Source organism: Rattus norvegicus, chromosome 17 (genome assembly GCF_021556685.1).
Source record: "Rattus norvegicus strain SHRSP/BbbUtx chromosome 17, alternate assembly SHRSP_T2T, whole genome shotgun sequence".
NCBI classification, from domain to species: Eukaryota; Metazoa; Chordata; class Mammalia; order Rodentia; family Muridae; genus Rattus; species Rattus norvegicus.
The window spans coordinates 50,841,200-50,862,268 of record NC_141550.1 but is presented as its reverse complement, the minus strand read 5'-3'; the positions used below and the strand labels follow the sequence as shown (position 1 = coordinate 50,862,268).

General features: G+C 40.5%; 1 gene segment (V, D, J or C); it reads left to right on the top strand.

Annotated features, from left to right (window-relative positions):
- Tcrg (T cell receptor gamma chain) overlaps positions 1-21,069 on the top strand; it is a 40,099-nt gene that overhangs the window by 6,470 nt on the left and 12,560 nt on the right. The window contains 3 exon segments of the C gene segment in view: positions 13,851-13,912; positions 16,405-16,734; positions 19,518-19,565. Of these exon segments, the coding sequence occupies positions 13,851-13,912; positions 16,405-16,734; positions 19,518-19,565 (440 nt within the window).

Below are 21,069 nucleotides of genomic sequence, written 5' to 3'. Positions count from 1 at the left end.
GTTTCTACTTGGTTGATTTCAGCTCTGAGTTTGATTATTTCCTGCCTTCTACTCCCCCTGGGTGTATTTGTTTTTGTTTTTGGTTTTTTTTTTTTGTTTTTGTTTTTTTTTTTTTTTGTTCTAGAGCTTTTAGATGTGCTGTCAAGGTGCTGATATATGCTCTCTCCTGTTTCTTTCTGCAGGCACTCAGAGCTATGAGTTTTTCTCGTAGCACGGCTTTCATTGTGTCCCATAAGTTTGGGTATGTTGTACCTTCATTTTCATTAAATTCTAAGAAGTCTTTAATTTCTTTCTTTATTTCTTCTTTGACCAGGTTATCATTGAGTAGAGCATTGTTCAACTTCCATGTATATTGGGCGTTCTTCCCTTATTGTTTTTGAAGATCAGCTTTAGCCCGTGGTGGTCTGATAGGACACATGGGATTATTTCTACCTTTATCTATTGAGGCCTGTTTTATGACCAATTATATGGTCAATTTTGGAGAAAGTACCATGAGGTGGTGAGAAGAAGGTATATCCTTTTGTTTTAGGATACAATGTTCTATAAATATCTGTTAAGTCCATTTGGTTCATGACTACTCTTTGTCTGTCTATGTCTCTGTTTAATTTCTGTTTCCATGATCTGTCCATTGATCTGAGTGGGGTGTTGAAGTCTCCTACTATTATTGTGTAAGGTGCAATGTGTGCTTTGAGCTTTACTAAGGTTTCCTTTATGTGTGTAGGTGCCCTTGTATTTGGAGCATAGATATTTAGGATTGAGAGTTCATCTTGGTGGATTTTTCCTTTGATGAGTATGAAGTGTCCTTCCTTATCTTTTCTGATGACTTTCAGTTGAAAATTGATTTTATTCGATATTAGAATGGCTACTCCAGCTTGCTTCTTCCGACCATTTGCTTGGAAAGTTGTTTTCCAGCCTTTCCAGACTGAGGTAGTGTCTGTCTTTGTCTCTGAGGTGTGTTTCCTGTAGGCAGCAGAATGCAGGGTCCTCATTGCATATCCAGTTTGTTAATCTATGTCTTTTTATTGGGAATTTGAGTCCATTGATGTTGAGCTATATTAAGGAATAGTGATTGTTGCTTCCTGTTATATTCATATTTGTATGTGAGATTATTTTTCTGTGCTTTTCTTCTCTTTGTTTTGTTGCCGAGATGATTAGTTTCTTGCTTTTTCTAGGGTGTAGCTTGCCTCCTTATGTTGGGCTTTGCCATTTATTATCCTTTGTAGGGCTGAATTTGTAGAAAGATATTGTGTAAATTTGGTTTTGTCAGGGAATATCTTGGTTTTTCCATCTATGTTAATTGACAGTTTCGCTGGATACATGTAGAGGGCCGCAATAACATTCGCCACCACATGATGGCGCTGGCTTCCACTGCGCCCCACGTGGAAGGCTGGAATAGCTTTGCCATTACAAGATGGCGCTGGCCTCCGCCGCGCCAGCCGACTTCCTTTCAGGAAGTTAACTGTGTGCGCATGTGCAAGAGTGCCTTCGTGCCAAGTCTTTGCCCACTCTGGGGCATGCCTAATGAGATCATGGGTAAGCGACCAATCAGGTGTGGATGCGTTGCGCATTGTGTATATATGCCGCGCCATGCTGTTGCCCCTGGCCTCTCTTTAAGATTCAATAAACGTTTTAGCTGCAGTAAGGATTTGTGTGTCCGTGTGTGCGTTTCCTGCTGGCGGGACGTTGGGCGCGCGACATCTGGTGCTGAGAACCCGGGATGCCACACCATCGCCAGGCGCCGAGAGAGGAGGTCCTCCATACGCGGAGAGAATCCAAAAAGCTGCAGGACGTGGGTAAGGCCCTGAGAGACATGCTTAGTCTTGATCTGTTCCACTTCACTCCCCTGCTAGATGCGGCGGAAGTTTTTATTATCGTTTTAGCAGCCCTCATGCTTCCTCTATTGGCTTTTGAGTTCTTGGCTACTGCCAGACAGCGCCAGAGGTCACATGGGAGCCGCCCAGCTGTAATAACAAAGCAGAGAGCACTAGGGGAGGTACAAGATGGCATGTCAGAAACAGGGTGGGGGTAAAAAATTAAAGAGCTCAAGGAAAAAAGATAAAAATAAGCAGACAGTCCCCTCCAAAGACTTCAGATCTGCGGAGGCGAGAGATTGGGGAAAAAAATGCCCCGGGAGAGATGAAACAGAGAAAGGAGAAAAAGGTCTTGAAAAGGAGAAGTCTTTATCCGGTAAAGGAATTAAAGGCTTCAGAGCTTGATAGCTCAGAGACAGACGAGCTTAGCTCCTCTGAGGAAGAGGATTTAGAAGATGAGGCAGCTCGCTATGAAGAAGAAGGATACTATCCAGAAGAACAACGAGCTAACAGCTTGGGTAAACAGAAGGAAGTGGGAGGTGGAAACCATGCGGTTTCCCGGCCTATAAGCCCCAGCGCCCCTCCATCTTATATGGAGAGATTTCACTCAGATTCCTTCCTCACTAAAGAGGAACAGAAAAAGATACAGCAGGCATTTCCGGTGTTTGAGGCTGCCGATGGAGGCTGTGTTCATGCACCAGTAGAATATGTTCAAATTAAGGAACTTGCCAAGTCGGTCCGTAACTATGGAGTTAGTGCCAATTTTACTATTGCTAAAGTCGAGAGGCTTGCCACTCTGGCCATGACCCCAGGAGACTGGCAGACAACAGTGAAGGCTGCACTCCCTAATATGGGACAATATATGGAATGGAAAGCCTTGTGGTATGACGCCTCTCAGGCACAGGCCAAAGTCAATGTCATTGCTGAGGGCGATCAGAGAGATTGGACACTTGATCTGCTAACAGGACAAGGGCAGTATGCCAATAATCAAACAAACTATAACTGGGGAGCATACGCTCAAATCTCCGCTGCCGCCGTTAAGGCGTGGAAGGCACTTTCCAAGAAGGGAGAGTCTGGGGGACACTTAACAAGAATTATACAAGGCCCCCAGGAGCCATTCTCAGACTTCGTGGCTAGGATGACAGAGGCAGCAGGCAGGATCTTTGGAGACCCTGAACAGGCAATGCCTTTAGTGGAACAGTTGGTCTATGAGCAAGCCACACAGGAATGCAGAGCAGCTATTACACCTAGGAAGAGCAAAGGATTACAGGACTGGCTGAGAGTTTGCCAAGAACTTGGAGGCCCGCTTACTAATGCCGGCCTTGCAGCTGCTATCCTACAGGGCCAAAAGTGCTCAGGTACAGGTGATCGCAGGGTCTGCTATAACTGTGGCAAACCAGGACATCTGAAAAAGGAGTGTCAGGCCCTCAAAAAGAAGAGAGCACCAGGACTGTGTACTAAGTGTGGGAAAGGCTATCATTGGGCTAGTGAGTGTCGCTCAGTTAAAGATATCAGAGGCAGGCTTATTCAGCCCGGGCCTCCCCAGGCAGAAGGGGGTGAAAACACTCCAAAAAAATGGGTATCTGGGCCCCAAGTCTCAGGGCCCCAAAACATATGGGACTCCAGCTCACAACAGACGGACACCACGGTTCACAGAGCCACAAAAGGCTCAGCAGGAGTGGACCTCTGTTCCACCACCCAATTCATATTAATGCCACTGATGGGTGTGCAACCTGTCCCCACTGACTACAAAGGCCCCCTACCCGTGGGAAGTGTCGGCCTTATTATGGGTCGATCCTCCTTAAACTTAAAGGGACTTATTGTTCACCCTGGAATAATAGATCAAGATTACACGGGAGAACTTCAAGTTCTCTGCTCTTGCCCTCAAGGCGTTTTTTCCATCTCCTCAGGTGACAAGATTGCTCAGTTGATTATCCTTCCAAGCTTACATGATCATTTTCCTTCTTCCGGGGTCCCTAGAGGCACCGCGAAGTTTGGCTCTTCCAGGACTGATTCTGCTTATTTAATGATGGACCTTAATTCCAGACCCTCTTTAGAGTTGAATATAGAAGGGAAAACTTTTATGGGAATTCTAGATACAGGGGCTGATAAGAGCATTATCTCCTCTAGTTGGTGGCCTAAGGCATGGCCTGTCACTCAATCATCCCATTCCTTACAAGGACTAGGGTATGAGGCCAGCCCCACTATCAGCCCATGCTCCTTGATCTGGCATGCTCCAGAAGGCCAATCAGGAAGGTTCATTCCTTATGTCCTCCCTCTTCCTGTTAACCTTTGGGGGAGGGATGTCTTACAGGGTCTAGAACTGATATTGACCAACGAGTACTCTCGACAAGCTATGAGGGAAGGGATTAGGAAAAAAGGAACAAGGAAAATTAGAACTGGTCCCACAAAAAGGTAATATAGGAAGGCAGGGCCTGGGTTTTTCCTAGGTGCCATTGAGGGTTCTATGCCCATACCCTGGCTCACAGAGGAAGCAAAATGGGTTCCTCAATGGCCTCTATCCTCTGAAAAATTGGAAGCTGCCACTAAATTGGTTAATGAACAATTACAGCTTGGTCATTTAGAACCGTCCATTTCACCATGGAATACTATTTTTGTGATAAAGAAAAAAATCAGGAAAATGGAGACTTCTCCATGATTTGAGAGCCATTAATGCACAGATGCGTTTATTTGGCTCGATCCAACTAGGCCTACCCTTACTCTCCGCCTTACCTAAGCAATGGAAGATAATAATTATAGACATTAAGGATTGTTTCTTTTCCATCCCCTTGTGTCCACAAGACAGACAGAGGTTTGTATTTACTATACCAGTTATTAATCATCTTGAACCTGATAAGAGATTTTAGTGGAAGGTCCTGCCTCAAGGCATAGCCAATAGCCCCACTATGTGCCAACTATATGTGCAACAAGCCCTGAACCTATAAGGAAGCAATTTCCATCTTTGCTTCTGGCTCATTACATGGATGATATTCTAATGTGTGATAGAGATTTAACAACCTTACAGACCTCCTATCCCATCTTAATCAAAACATTGGGAAATGGGGACTATAAGTCGCTACAGAAAAGGTTCAAATTGCAGAAATTGGCTCATTTCTGGGATCGGTCATTTATCCTGAAAAAATAGTTCCTCAGAAATTAGAGATTCGCAGAGATCATTTACATACCTTAAATGATTTCCAAAAATTATTGGGAGATATAAATTGGCTGAGACCATTTTTAAAGATTTCCTCTGCTGAGTTGAAACCTTTATTTGATATTTTGGAAGGGGACTCTCATATCTCCTCTCCGAGAGCATTGACACCAGCCGCAAACTAGGCCTTACAAGTTGTAGAAAGTGCCTTACAGGATGCTCAATTGCAGCGCATTGATGAAACCAAGTCTTTTGATTTGTGTGTTTTCAAAACTATGCAATTACCAACAGCTGTCTTGTGGCAGGATGGGCCTTTATTATGGATCCATCCCAATGCATCTCCTGCTAAGATTATTGACTGGTATCCCGATGCGGTTGCTCAGCTTGCACTCCACGTGTTGAAGGCAGCTATTACTCATTTTGGGAAAGAACCCAAAATTTGGATAGTACCATATACAGCCATTCAGGTTCAAACATTAGCTGCTACCTCAAATGCTTGGGCAGTGTTAGTTACTTCCTTTGCTGGACAGATTGATAATCATTATCCAAAACATCCGATCCTACAATTTGCTTTAAGCCAAGCCATTGTGTTCCCACACATAATGTCTCAGAAACCACTTGTTGATGGGGTTGTAGTGTATACAGATGGGTCAAAAACTGGTGTAGGTGCTGATGTGGTCAATAATAAGGTAGTATCTAAGCAGTATAATGAAACCTCACCTCAAGTTGTGGAATGTTTAGTGGTGCTACAGGTCCTCGAGACCTTCCCAGGCCCACTTAACATTGTGTCAGATTCCTCCTATGTGGTTAATGCAGTTAAGGTTCTTGAGGTGGCTGGATTAATCAGGCCTTCCAGCAAACTTGCTCAAATTTTTCAACAAATTCAATCTACCCTTCTCGGCAGGAGATCCCCTGTATTTATAACACATATTAGAGCTCACTCGGGCCTTCCTGGTCCAATGTCCCACGGAAATGACCTAGCGGACCAAGCTACAAGAGTGATTGCAGTTGCCTTGTCCTCCCAATTAGATGTAGCAAAAGAATTTCATGTGACGACTGAAACTTTACACCACCGATTTGCTTTGACTAGAAAAGAAGCTAGGGAGATAGTTACCTAATGTCAAAATTGTTGTCAATTCCTGCCTGTACCCCATGTGGGAGTTAATCCACGAGGAACCTGACCGCTACAAGTCTGGCAAATAGATGTTACTCATATCCCTTCTTTTGGAAGACTTCACTATCTGCATGTTTCTATTGATAAATGCTCTGGCATCATGTTTCCTACACCTCTAACAGGAGAAAAGGCCTCGAATGCAATTCAACATTGCCTTGAGGCGTGGAGTGCTTGGGGTAAACCCAAACTCCTTAAGACAGACAATGGACCAGCTTATACTTCTCAAAAATTTCAACAATTCTGCCACCAGATGGATGTGACTCATCTGACTGGTCTCCCGTATAATCCTCAGGGACAGGGCATTGTAGAACATGCCTATCACACTCTCAAATCCTATTTAATTAAACAAAAATGGGAGTCGAGGAAGCTCTACCCTCAGTTCCAAGAGTAGCTGTTTCCATGGCACTCTTCACCCTTAATTTTTTAAATCTTGATGCCCAAGGCCATACTGCAGCCAAACGCCACTATTCAGAGCCTGATAGACCAAAAGAGATGGTAAAATGGAAAGATGTTTTGACTGGTCTATGGAAAGGCCCGGATCCTATTTTAATAAGATCCAGGGGAGCTGTTTGTGTTTTCCCGCAGGAAGAAGACAACCCATTCTGGCTACCGGAACGAATGACACAGAGAATTCTGAAGCCTAGAAATGACTCCTGGATGGATCCCTCGGAAACTACCTCTAGCCCTCACACTGCCTCTTTGGATTTGGATTCCTAGTACTTCAAACAATGGGTGGGGGTGGCTCTGTTTGGTGCAGCCCTATTCTGTGGATTAGTGTTCATGCTATGGTTGGTTTGCAAACTCAGATCTCAACAGAAACGTGACAAGGCCGTTATCACTCAAGCACTTGTGGCCATTGAACAAGGGGCCTCCCCTAAAATTTGGTTATTTATCTTCAAAAATTAGTCGGTATCTGAGTTCTCTGCTCTTGCACCCCATGGATCTGTGGATCCATTGCACTGGGATGAGAGAGACTCAATGATTCTTTGATCAGCCCTTCTACATCGCTGAGGTTTCCTCATTGCATGCGATAGGGTGATCATGATTTCCCCACTAACTCATTTTCTGGCTGGACTCTTTTTAGAGTTCGCCCTAGGTCATTTAACAGTTACTGTCACACAGCACTGCGGTATCCAGAGACGGGCAACTTTCCTCATGCACAGACCAATCTAAAACACGGGGCCCGGTGGCGATAGGGTTACCCTTCGACGGATAAGGCTGTGACATAGAGGAACAACCTAAGACAGGAGCCACAGCAGATGGACGTAACTGCAGGGACCTAGACCACCCTAGACAATAATTTATTGTTATTATTAAAACAATAAGGGGGAGATGTAGAGGGCCGCAATAACATTCGCCACCACAAGATGGCGCTTTCTTCCAGTGCGCCCCACGTGGAAGGCCGGAATAGCTTTGCCATTACAAGATGGCGCTGGCCTCCGCTGCGCCAGCCAACTTCCTTTCAGGAAGTTAACTGTGTGCGCATGTGCAAGAGTGCCTTCGTGCCAAGTCTTTGCCCACTCCGGGGCATGCCTAATGAGATCATGGGTAAGCAACCAATCAAGTGTGGATGCGCCATGCTAGGGTGTATATAAGCCGCGCCATGCCGGCGCCCCTGGCCTCTCTTTAAGATTCAATAAACGTTTTAGCTGCAGTAAGGATTTGTGTGTCCGTGTGTGCGTTTCCTGCTGGCAGGACGTTGGGCGCGCGACAGATACAGTAACCTGGAATGGCAATTGTGTTCTCTTAGGGTCTGTATGACATCTGTCCAGGATCTTCTGGATTTCATAGTCTCTGGTGAGAAGTCTGGTGTAATTCTGATAGGTCTGCCTTTCTGTGTTACTTGGCCTTTTTCCCTTACTGCTTTTAATATTCTTTCTTTGTTTTGTGCATTTGGTGTTTTGACTATTATGTGACGGGAGGAGTTTCTTTTCTGGTTCAATCTATTTGGAGTTCTGTAGGCTTCTTATATGTTTATGGGCATCTCTTTCTTTAGGTTAGGGAAGTTTTCTTCTATGGTTTTGTTGAAGATATTTACTGGTCCTTTGAGCTGGGAGTCTTCACTCTCTTCTATACCCTATCCTTAGGTTTGATCTTCTCATTGAGTCCTGGATTTCCTGTATGTTTTGGACCAGTAGCTTTTTCCATTTTACATAATCTTTGACAGTTGTGTCGATGATTTTTATGGAATCTTCTGCTCCTCAGATTCTCTCTTCTATCTCTTTTATTCTGTTGGTGATGCTTGTAACTATGGCTCCTTGTCTCTTCCTTTGGTTTTCTATATCCAGGCTTATCTCCCTTTGTGCTTTCTTTATTGCTTCTATTTCCATTTTTAATTCCTTCACCTGTTTGATTGTGTTTTCCTTGAATTCTTTCAGGCATTTTTGTGATTCCTCACTATAGGCTTCTACTTGTTTATGTATGTTTTCCTGTGTTTCTCTAAGGGAGTTCTTTGTGTGTTTCTTGAAGTCCTCCATCATTATGATCAAACGTGATTTTAAATCTAGATCTTGCTTTTCTGGTGTGTTTGGATATTCAGTGTTTGCTTTGATGGGAGAATTCGGCTCCCATGATACCATGTAGTCTTGGTTTCTGTTGCTTGGGTTCCTGCGCTTGCCTCTCGCCATCAGGTTGTCCCTGGTGTTACCTTGTTCTGCTCTTCTAGGTGGCTAGACCGTCCTCTAGGCCTGTGTGTCAGGAGTGCTGTAAACCTGTTTTTCTGTTTTCTTTCAGCCAGTTATGGGAACAGAGTGTTCTGCTTTTAGGCGTGTAGTCTTTTTTTGTCTACTGGTGTTCAGTTGTTCCTGTGGGCCTGTGTCCTGAGTCCACCAGGCAGGTCGCTTGGAGCAGAAAAGTTGGTCTTACCTGTGGTCCTGCAGCTGAAGTGGCTCCTGGGTGGCTTCTTTTTAGCTCTCTGTGAGGGCAGCAAGCAGGAGGGCCTGCACCACCTTTTCCCAGGGCCCCCGTTTACCAGGGTCCCAGATGGCATTAGGTGTTTTCCTCTGGAGTCAGAAATGTGGGCAGAGTGTTAGTCTCTTCTGGCTTCCCAGGCGTGTCTGCCCCTCTGAAGGTTTAGCTCTCTCTCCCACGGGATTTGGATGCAGGGAGCTTTTGATGGGGTCTCTTCAGATCTGGGTGGTGTCTGGACTGCAGGGGACCTGCCACTTGGGTGCCCCTATCTTCCCATTTCCAGAGGCCCTGTACAGTTTCCTCTTGGGCCAGGGATGTGGGCAGGGGTGGATAGTATTGGTGGTCTCTCCCACTCTGCAGTCTCAGGAGTGCCCACCTGTCCAGAGGGTGAGCTCTCTCTCCCAAGGGGTATGGGAGCAAGGAACTGCATCCCTGTGCTTCTTAAGATGTATTATGCTCTTTGACTGATTGAGTCGACTGCTCTAGCTTATCTTCAATCACTGGTATCCTATTGTCACCATGACTATTCTACTGATGAAGACTTTCCACCTTGCCTTTTATTTGACTTACTAAGCTTTCACTTCTAGCATTGCGTTAGCCTAACTTCTCTTCCATATCTTTCACTTGGTTCAATTCTATTTTCATATTCTGAATTGTCTTTGATATTTTGTTTGCTTGTTCTCTCTGAGCATTCACCCAGACATTTTATTCTTAGCCTCTTTGCATCCATCTGGGAATGAGTTCATGTTCTCTTAGAAAATATTTATCTTTTCCCAGAAAATATCTATAACTTAAAAATTATTTTCTGAAGTTTTGTTTAAATTGCTCTCACTGGGGATTACACGTTTAGTAATTTAGGAGGAAACATAGTGTGGGCTTTTTATGTAGCTCATGTTTTAAAATTGGTCTTGGCACACATGGAGGCAATTTTCTGGTTTGGTCTTTGGTATGAGTTTCTGGCTACTTTTACTGAATGGATGTTTTGATCTCTTTCTGTTGTTCCCTAGGCTTAGATAGTTTTGTATCAGATAGATGACGCTTGAAGTTCTGGCCTAGAGGTACTCCATACTCATCTATGAATGAGAAAGCTGGCCTGACACCAGCACAGTTGGGAGCTGTATTACCTTTGACATCACCAGTTGGTGTCTTGCTTGAGCCGGCATAGAGGGAATGGGGAGCTGCAGTGTCAGGCAGGGTATAGTGAGGTTGTAAATAGCAGCTGTTGGTGGTATGGTCTCCAACCTGACAACTAGGCAGGTATTCTGGACGGTCCTGTACATGATACTAAACTTTGTGATGCCAAGAGTTATCTAAGATTTGTGAAACTTAATTTTTTTATCATTCCATATTTCTCAGTACTAACTAAATGAATCTTTGTTACATATCCATTCCCTGAAATTGTCTGTTTGGCTTTAGTTAAATTACATCATTTTCCTAATTTGCAATGGAGAATATGATATTAACTTTATTAAACTATTGAAAGGTATCACCAAATAATCCAGATAAAGTTTTTGTAACACCTGTACTCTTCCATCATTAAATAACTAATATTATTGAATAACTGTTAAGAATTGGTCTGGGTTTTTAACGCATATTAGTGGATGAAATCATTTAGACAACTAAATATGCGGGGTTGACTAAAATAAGCAGGCCTGTTTTTAATGCCTGGTAAAATGGTACAAGGAACATAAAGGATCTTTAAGTTGACCATTTAATGGCAACACTCAACAGCCAAAGAAAGTCTAGAGCAGGTTTCTTTGTCTGGATTATTAAAAGTCTAAAGTTGGGGTTGATGTAAATTCTCCCTGTCTCTAATAGCCTACCTCCAAGTATTCGAGGTGAAATGTAGCATGAGCACAATGTTTGTAAAGTTTTGTTCAAAAGAAATTTCAAATGTAGACCTCAGGGACTATGTATCTTCTATCTATCTATCTATCTATCTATCTATCTATCTATCTATCTATCTATCTCTTAACTATCATTTAGCTGTCTATTCAGTATATATAATCTATATACTTATACATTTATCTGCCATCTATCATCTCCTAGTTACTTGTCATCATTCTTTTATCAGTCACCTATCATCCATAATCTATATACCTATCATCTATTATCTAGCATTTTTCTATAGCTTTTATTATCTAACATCTATTTCAGTACTTTCTCAATCACCTCCATCATCTCCCTTCATTTTCTTCTTTCTCTCCATCCCTACTTCTTTCCTTTCATCTTTCTCTTTCTTATTCTCTCTAGCGCTATCACTTCTCAAACTATGTGCACAATAACTTCACTTTTTAAACAAGTAAGCAGCTTCTTTATATTAATAAATTCAAGTAGAAAAAGTGGAAAACCAGGTTTTTACTTAAAATTCGATTAGTAAAACAACTTTTGTAGCACACCTTGATGAATAACAGATTCCTCTTTTGCTACTCAACATACTTTACTGAAAATGAATAATTATGAAGAGATAAAACAGGTGTTCATTTACAATAGTGTGTATAGTGTATAGCTATATGATTATTATAATACTTGGAATCAAGCTTCAGACTCTGGGGAAACTCTGCATCTATGAAGGATTTTTACTATTCATAAGGCTCTGCAATTTTCTTCTATGACTGTGGAATTCTCGTCGTATTCTATACTGTGTATAATAATGAAACTCTTCCTGTGTGATTATTATAATCAAATACTGTTTGAAACCTGTTAGATAGTATAGAAAACATAAAAAACCCATCTCTCACTTGGACACAGATAAGAATGAAGGTACCTTTATCCTGTTAGTCAACAATGGTATCACATCAGATGAACCCACATACTATTGTGCTCCTGGGATCTTACAGCTCTCAGCATCTCAAGGTACCTGTTAGAAAACCTTCCTATCCCTGCTCCTTGGCTTCCCTCACAATCCTAAGATCACCAAGAGCTTTCAGTACTCTTATTCATGGGTTCACAGCTATCAGGACTAGGCATAACACTGGGACTTAGGTTTCATTTATCTCAGAGTTATCACTGCAAATACGGAAGCTAAAGCCCAGAATGGTCTGAAACTGGTGACCTACAAAGGTGACTGCACTTGTCTTTGTGGCTTTTCCTGTCTCTCCTATGATGATTGCCAAGCCAAGCTTCTTTTAGAAAACGTTTTGATTAGCATTAGTTCTCACCGTGGCAGAACCTGGAGAGTGTGAATGGAGAATTGTCATTAGATTGTGATGGCACCTGTGAAATCAAAATGACACCAGTCTGTGAAAGTTTCTGCCTTTTACCTCTCACACAGGTCAATAGATATAGTATATATTTTTAGGAAAATACTATATATATATATATATATATATATATATATATACACACACACATTATAGAGATACAGATATATGTAGATAGATTTAGATATAGATATGGATATAGGTATAGATATAGATATAGATATAGATGATATAGATATAGATAAAGATAGAGATATAGATATAGGAAGCAAATAGCCTACTCAGCTTTCTTATAGAAATCCCAACTGGTTAGCAACAGAAGTCGGTAAACAACATCAACGTTTCTGGAAAAGAACTGATGTGAACTCAATGTATAAACTATTCTTTTGTCTCAAAATGCCACTTGGGAGCTGGAGAGGTAACTTAGTACAAGTGCTTTCTGTTATTACAGGGGTCACGGGTTTGGTTCCCATTACCTACATGAAGGCTTATAACTGCCCGTAACTCCAGTTCCAGGGCATTCATGCCTTCTCTGGCTTCTGTGGGCACTGTATATATGTTCTTACATACACATATGCAGGCAAAATATTCACAGAAATAAAACTAAAATTTTAACATTTACATGTAAAACTGTATTTGGGATATAGTTTTCTTCTATGGTTTTGTCCTCTCATCTGGCTCGGTGGCTCTGAGTGGGCCATTGATAGTTGTTCTGATCACCAACAGTCTTTCATCCCCTGGAACAGAGTTCATGTGTGCTCAGGAAATGCATGCATGGACTCTTGAGTCTTGGACATGGTAGTAAGCCGGGTCTGGTAGGACTTTCAGCTGGGCTCCAGAACATTTCTGGACATTCCTCTCCTCCTATTGGGGTGAGCAACCTGAGTTTACCAAACTGCCTTCAGGGGGCATTTTTTTCTTTTTTCCAGATTTTCCAAATACCAGATTTTAGTTACTACTTTCTACTGTAAATAAGGAATGCATGATTCCATGGGAGGTAGAATTGTATAATTTTATTTTCTTATATGTGAGAAAAAGGAAGTTGTCACTGAAGCCATTTCCTAGTAGGCACCACCCTGATAGAGAATCCTGATGTTAAGAGCTCGTTTCTTCACTAGCCATGCAGGGCTTGGCTCACCATCTTTAAATTTTGGTTGGTACATTTCCATTGCCATTGCTAAACAGTTTTCTCCCTCAAGAAACCACAAATTATTGAAGAAGTGGCCTTGGCATTTCTGAGAACAGAGGCACCTTGGTGACTTATCATACCAGTTTCATCAAAATTAAACCTCTGAGAATCACACACAAAAAAGGAGAGACTTAATTCTGAGAATACATTTCCTGGTAAGTTAGAAAACTAGCTGGTTTGTGGCGTGGCCCAGCCCTCTTTACCTTTTACCATTCCCACTGTCTGTTGACACTTTCCAGTCATCACTACCTTAGAGAAGAGAAGAATTTGTGAAGGAAACTTACAAACTATTGGATGATACAAAACGTCCCTAAGGAATCCAGGTCATCTTTCTAAGATAAGAGTTCCTAACTGGCTTATCGCACTGAAGCTCAAGAGAGGCTCACGTATTTGTAGAAGCTCTGAACAATGTGTCAGGCACATCGTGGGTCAAGGTATTTGCCAAAGGGACAAAACTCGTAGTAATTCCCTCAGGTAAGGAAGCTGTTGTGTTGTTATCTTAGAGTGAATAACTAATGAGTTTTTTCTTGTTTTTAGAAAAACAGTAACAATTATGATCGGTCATATCTGTCCACAACTTCACATTTATGAGTTACTGGATATAGAAAGAAAGCTACATTATAAGCAATTTCTTCCTTCCTTGTCAGTTAGCAAACTGAAATCCGGCAATTAAAATGCTCAGACAAGATGGCAGTTAGAATTCTGGGAGGACTGTTTATGCTATTTGCCAATATTGCATCAGGTTACCCTTTTGTAGAATATCTTTTAAGTGGTGCTCCTCGAAGTGGAATTTTATAATTCTTCTCTGTATATTTGGAGAATTGCATTAGGTTCTTTTCTTCAGAGACCTGCACTATCCCTATTCTTGATTATAATACAAGCCTAAGTACAGTGAAAACTTCTTACAGAAAATTCTAAGGATGTCAACACATCTATCTCATATACCTGACAGCTTCAGGTAGTGTGGGAACAGACAGAATGAATGGCTCTGAGACACTAGGATGCTGTCCGAATAAGGCTGGGTTTAGTGGGATGTGCATCTTCCAGATGGCATTTGAGTCCCAGGTCCATGGAAAGACCCTTCATGGCTCTGCATCTGCCTTTGACCATCTATGCTCTCAAGTAGCAAATAGTTTTGCTCAGACTGGCAGAGGTAAAAAGGGTAGCTGAGACATAAACTTTGCACTGAAGAGCTTCCCGATGCTGTGATTAAGCCTCACAAGGTCTTGGACTGTGGCTTCTAGAAAGTTGAGTGGCCCTGGGTTACTTGATTCCTTAATTTGTGTAATAGCTATAGCTTTTTAAAGCCCAAATCTAGGATGAGCCTTTCACATCTCAAACCGTATAAGATCTGAAACACTTGTCGGTGCAAGCATTTTGAATGAATGATTCTTGAAATGTGGACCAGGAAAAATTAAGAGAATGTGGCCACAAGTTATAAAAGTGAAAAATAACACTGGAAAATATTTTGAAGGCTAGATGTTAAGGGAGTGTGTGTATCTGCAGTCATTATGCTACATTACTATACACGTGTATTTCTGTATTGGTATCAAATTTGTTGGAAATATTGAAGAATCTAAAAGAAGGTAAGCTGTACTAAATAGCACTCCTTGGCTTATAATTCACAGCTGCCTCTACTCTCATGAAGATAGAAATAACCACACGTTATGTTCTGGTTCATAGTGCAGAATTAAATTCAATGCTCGGAAAACTGTCAGGGAATCTTCAAGTCAAAAGGAGATTTTCCAAACAAGGAATGGCTTATGAGATCATCACTAAGAATTCATATCCTGGGTTGGGAATGCTGCTCAGTGGTAGAATTCTTGCCTATCATGCCAGAGGCCCCACCCCAGAGGAAAACATGAATTTACTTTGTAAAATAACTCAGTCATTTATTAGTTGCAGTTGGATCCTAGTAAGAATTCATGTTATAATCCACCTAGATACCAATCATTGAACTCATCTGAATCACAAAATGCCTATAATATTGCTGAATATATACTTATTAAATGTTCAAATATATGAATACTGTAATTGGTTCATAAAAAGTGAAAAAATATTTAAAAATGTAATTACATGCTAGGTTAAAAGCTGATTTATACTTGAAAACCTTTGAAGGGAACAGATTTCTTCTTATAGTTATTAAGGTTCCTATTGATCATAGAAGAATTGTTAAAATATATAAATAAGCACAAACACTTATGGCCATTATTCTGTAGAATTTCCAATCATTTGTCTGTGTATATTTTAATTGTATTTACACAATCAGGGTAGAGTAGGTACACAATACTGATTCTGGGTGTTTTTTTTTCTTGGTACTGTGCTACAAAGATTCTACCCAACTGCTGTTCTTAAAATTAATATTCTCATTCACAGTTGGCCTGTACCTTAAAGATAATAACCTCCACCTTTAATGGGTCACTCTGTAAGATTAATATAAAGACATCGAGTATTTTTAGTAGAAGTTGTGGATTTGTTCTTGTTTTCTCCAAATTCAAAAGACTACAAGTCATTCAAAGAGAAGCTTTAGAACAATGCAGCTCCCAAACCAAGAGTGGATTAGATGTGGAAATGAGATGCTGTACACTAGGGACTGTACAATTGGCAGTAGAGATCCATGGGCACGACCAAGGGCTCAACTCAATGGGCAAAATGTACTTGGAAGGAGATAGACACTAAAATAGACAACCTACTTTGAGATTCAGCATAGTAGAAAGTGGGCTACTTGAATTTCAAATGCATGGGAGAATGGCTTACTCCATCAGTCTAAGAGACAAAGACATTTACTAATTGTGTATCTGTAAAGTGGGAGCAAAAGTAAGTCTGTGCAACCTATGGTAGGCAGAGGTCTATAGTGGGTGCTAGTCTTAATTTGTCTTCCAAGCACTGTGCACAGTTTGTGTCAAATCCATTCAACATCCAAGACTCCCTAACAATTTTCTTTTTATATTTTACATTTTCTGCAGACAAACTCATTGACTCAGACATTTCTCCCAAGCCTATTACTTTTCTTCCATCTGTTGCTGAAACAAATCTCGTTAAGGGTGGGACATATCTTTGTCTCCTTGAGAAATTCTTTCCTGACATTATAAAGGTATACTGGAAAGAAAAGGATGATGATAAAATTCTGGAATCTCAAGAGGGAAACACCATAAGAACTAATGACAGATACATGATATTCAGCTGGCTGACAGTGACAGAAGATTCAATAGATAAAGAACACAGATGTATTGTCAAACACGAAAACAACAAAGGAGGAGTTGACCAAGAGATTCTGTTTCCTCCGATAGACAAAGGTATGTGTAAGTTAAGGTACATACAACTTTTCATATGTAAAGGGAATAGTCCTGTTGTTATAGTATGTATTTATAAAAATAAAGCGTGGATCTTTCTTCAATCTTATAACATCATAAGCACAGAACCATGCTGCTCTGTCCCAGAGAATGCTACAGGTGGGCAAAACTAGCAGAATATTTGCTTCCAATTTACTTAACCTAAGCGACACTATGCAAAACATGAATATTGTATCATATTTTTTAATAATTACTGCCTGGATTAAATGAGTAAACATACCCTAGAGCATCTAGTAACTCAGTGCACACAATGCAGTTTCGTCTTGCTGCCTTTGCTCAATGCAGACATAAGAACAATGGAGCTCTTTCAGAAATGTTCTTCCTGTGAAACAAACAGAATTACCTACTTGGATTTTGACACACTAAATTTGGGTTACAGAAAGTTTTTAACTGACAAGATAGTGTTCACACAACATATTTACAGTCAACAACAAAAACAACAAAAATAGGTCAGTTTGGCCCCTGAAGATGTATGCTAGCCTTGAGATTTTCTGATTTTTGTTTTACATGGCATGTTACATGCAATCATAATTTAAGTTTGGATGAGGCTAACATACATAGCACATCTCTGTTTCCCACGTTCAGCAGATTTCTTGCTATTGGTAAAGGCAGCCACTTGGGTTGGCATTTGCTACGTCTTTTGCATGCCAGACAGAGTGAGTGAGTGAGTGAGTGAGTGAGTGAGTGAGTGACTGACTGACTGACTGACTGACTGACTGACTGACTGACTGACTGACTGAGATGAGTGGGTGTAAAGAGTTTAGGATGAGTTAGTGTGGGTGTAAAGAGTTTAGGATGAGTTAGTGTCCCAATGGCTGCAGAGGAGAGAGCCTGCACTCTGTTCCTCATCATTTAAAATCATGCATTTTTCAGATACCACTTCCTAGGCATTTTCACATAGCTCAGCAGAGGGCCGAGTGGGCAAAGACTGGTGGTGGGCCTCTAGCTAGCTCACTGTGTGCGTATGTTGTCATCCTATTTTGAAAGCATTTCTAAGGCCTTAGAGTGACAGAGAAAAGTAATTCGTTTATTTTCTCACATGTGGTTAACAAGCCTGTTCAATCTAGTGGAGAAACATACAAATAGCAAAACCTGATGACATCTTTGCCATTTGTGCATCAGATGTCCTCAGTAAGTCCTTGTCCTCTGGGATACTTTGTTTTAACCTATGGTTGTCATGGAGAGAAAATGAATTAACAGTAATGAAATAAGTTGTTTGGTGCAGCCTAGAAAATCATTACAAGATAGCCCCGTATTCTTCTTCCAGCTTAAAGAGATAGCGGCAAGATAAATATACAAAGCAGAAAGCTAACATAACCATTTTATTAGTTTGATTATGTTATAACCTTTCTAGTGGTCAGGAAAAAATGAAAGAACAGTAAAACCCTTGGGGATGAAGCTGTACAGACAAGACATTTCACTTACTAAAATCTGCTTACAGCGAACTTTAAAACAAGCATCTGCCATGTGCATCTCCTGGCAGGAAAGAGATCAAGGGCATTTTCTGTAACATGATTCAATGGACTTTCACATGCTACCTCCAGGGTATGTTTTGTCTTGATAGTTGAAGCTTCAAAGTCATACAGTGAGATAGAACTTAGTGATGTGCTTATAAAAGTACATGAAGCTGGCCTCTAAGACTGCAGTTACCTTTGGGTAAGAGTTTATAAACATATAGATTATATTATTAGTAATTCTAGTCTTTGTACCTCAATCGGCACATGGTGATAGTGATTTTTGTTTTTTCAGGTAATAAAGTCACTCAAAGGGAAAAAAAGCAGACTTTTAGAGCCATCAGGGAGACCTTGAAGATAGAAACCAAACATGATCATATTTATATTTTATATTTTCATTAAGACACCCATACGTGTGTGTGTGTGTGTGTGTGTGTGTGTGTGTGTGTGTGTGTGTACTCAAGTGCATTTCCCTGCATACTGAACCTCTTCAATAAAATCGAATAGTGGAAAGAAATGCATACCTATGAGAACACATGTAGCAAAAAGAAAAAAAGAAGCTCAAATAACATATGTATTCTTTTCCAACATCATTTAAAATAATTAAACACCATATTATTTTTACTTTTAAAAACTCATAATTCTATCTCTCTTATCGCAAGTTTTATACAGAAAACTAAAAATATAACTCGGATTATCTGCATATCCCCATAAATAACTGCCCACGGACTTTAATGTTATAATTAGAATTTATATCTAAGCAGGTTTCTTTCTTTTACTTCTTTTTTTAGATAGAATCTTACTTTGTATCCTCTCTGGATAGACCAGGCTTCTCATACTGTGACAGGAAAGCTAAGTGCGTGCAGGCCCATAGATCCACTGATACGCTGTTTACTTCTCCATTGAGCACGCATTAGTACATCTTCTCTTTGGTTGCAGACAGTGTTCTAGGACCTAGTACACAGGAAATAGGGCTGACAGGGAAGTGTTGGGAATTACACTGAGTTATGATAAACGTGTAATCATTGTGACCTTCAACAGGTTCACATGTAGAATCATCATATATGAATGTCACCAACTAAATTACATACAATGCAGCAAATGTTTCTGGGATTGCGAGCCTCACAGTTTAATGGCTGTCCTTCTTTCCACACTAAATTTTTATGCACATGTGTGCAAATATGTATATTCATGTTTCTATATACATATCTACAAATACGGTAAAATAGTAGCCATAGATAGCTGATTAGTGTTTGCTTTTCTTTCCTTTAGCTGCCAACATCATTACTCCCACAAAATCTGCTTTGAAGACCGAGAGCGGTAAGTTTCAGATTGTCTTGTCCTCCTTCTAGTCATTTTACCTTTTGAATCTACCCTGCTCTAGGTAGAAAAAACAAGATGAATTTTGCAGAAGAGACTGAGTGCTAAGTGACATTTAAAGCAATCAATCATTTCCTTGGTATCATATTAACAAATGAGAGTCCTATGAGATGCTCTGAATGACTGTTGCTGAGATGTCTATCTGCTTCTCCTTTCTTCACATATTTCCCTCATGAAATTTCTCCTTTGCTGTTCTCTCTGGCTAACATTGTCTTTCTTTCTTCCTTATGATGTGTAGGATTTTAAGATCCTTCAACAGTGCTGGTTTACTGGCTGGCCACAAAGTGTTTCATTTTGTGCTTAAAAGGTCTCCATTGATTTTCAGATACTATTTTCTAGATCCCACTGCATACATTATCAGCAGATTTTTTAGTTTTGAAGAGGGTCTTTGCTGGGAGCTCTGAAAGCCTGATGTGTGCCTCTGTGACTTGGTATTTTTCTTCTGCAGTCTTTCATGGATTCTTTCTATTGTAGTTTTCCTATCTTGGCTTTAACGGACCATGCAGAAGTCCTTTTCTGATTGTTTTTGGAATTTTAAATACCTCTTGTGCTTGGATGTCGATATCTTTCCCAGGTTTGAGAATGTTCTATCAGTGTTTCAGTGAATACATGTTGAGACCTATAGCTAGTTTTTCCTGGTTTAACTTAGCTATTCTTCTTACCCCATAGTTTCTCAGATTTAATCTCTTGATCATTTATCAGAATTCATGAATTTGTGGTCATGCTTATTTTTCATTATTGATGTCTAAGTGTAATATATTCTCAAACAAGTATCCTATTCCAAATATTTTTATTTTGATTGAAAAATATCAATTCACTACATGTTTGATGAAATTTACAAAAGTATTTCCCCTCATATCCTATTTATTAAATTCACTTTCAAATCACACACACACACACACACACACACACACACTTTTCAAATCTTTTAAACATTGACCCTCTCATTCACTGTTATGAGTTACATAAGCTCTTTAAAATGTATTTCTTAATTTGTAGTTAGGATATCTAGAATTTAACTCCCTTTAGTATTACAGGAGAATTAAACATGATGATGCCCAAGATGCATTTATCCAGTCCCGGAGCAGTAGTGGTCACAGGACAGACAGCAGCTCTTACGAATACTCATAAGCATGTCCACAAGCACCTGGCCTTCAGAAACCAAGCATCTGCATGGGAAATTTGGAGAAATTAGCTGTGGCTGCCTTCCTCTGCTTAGCTAGAAATTGGCCTAAATCAGATTCCCTCAAGGACATATGATTTTTTTTTTGTTGTTGTTGACTCTAAGTTTAGACACATTCATTGTAGGTAGAACATAAGATATTAGAAATCTGAAATCAGCCCATTTGAAATTCCTTCCATTGACCGTATCTTTTGTGCAACATTCTGGCAATTTTTTTGCATGGAATTTTGGATAGAGAAAAAAAAGCAGGCAGTCTTGAAT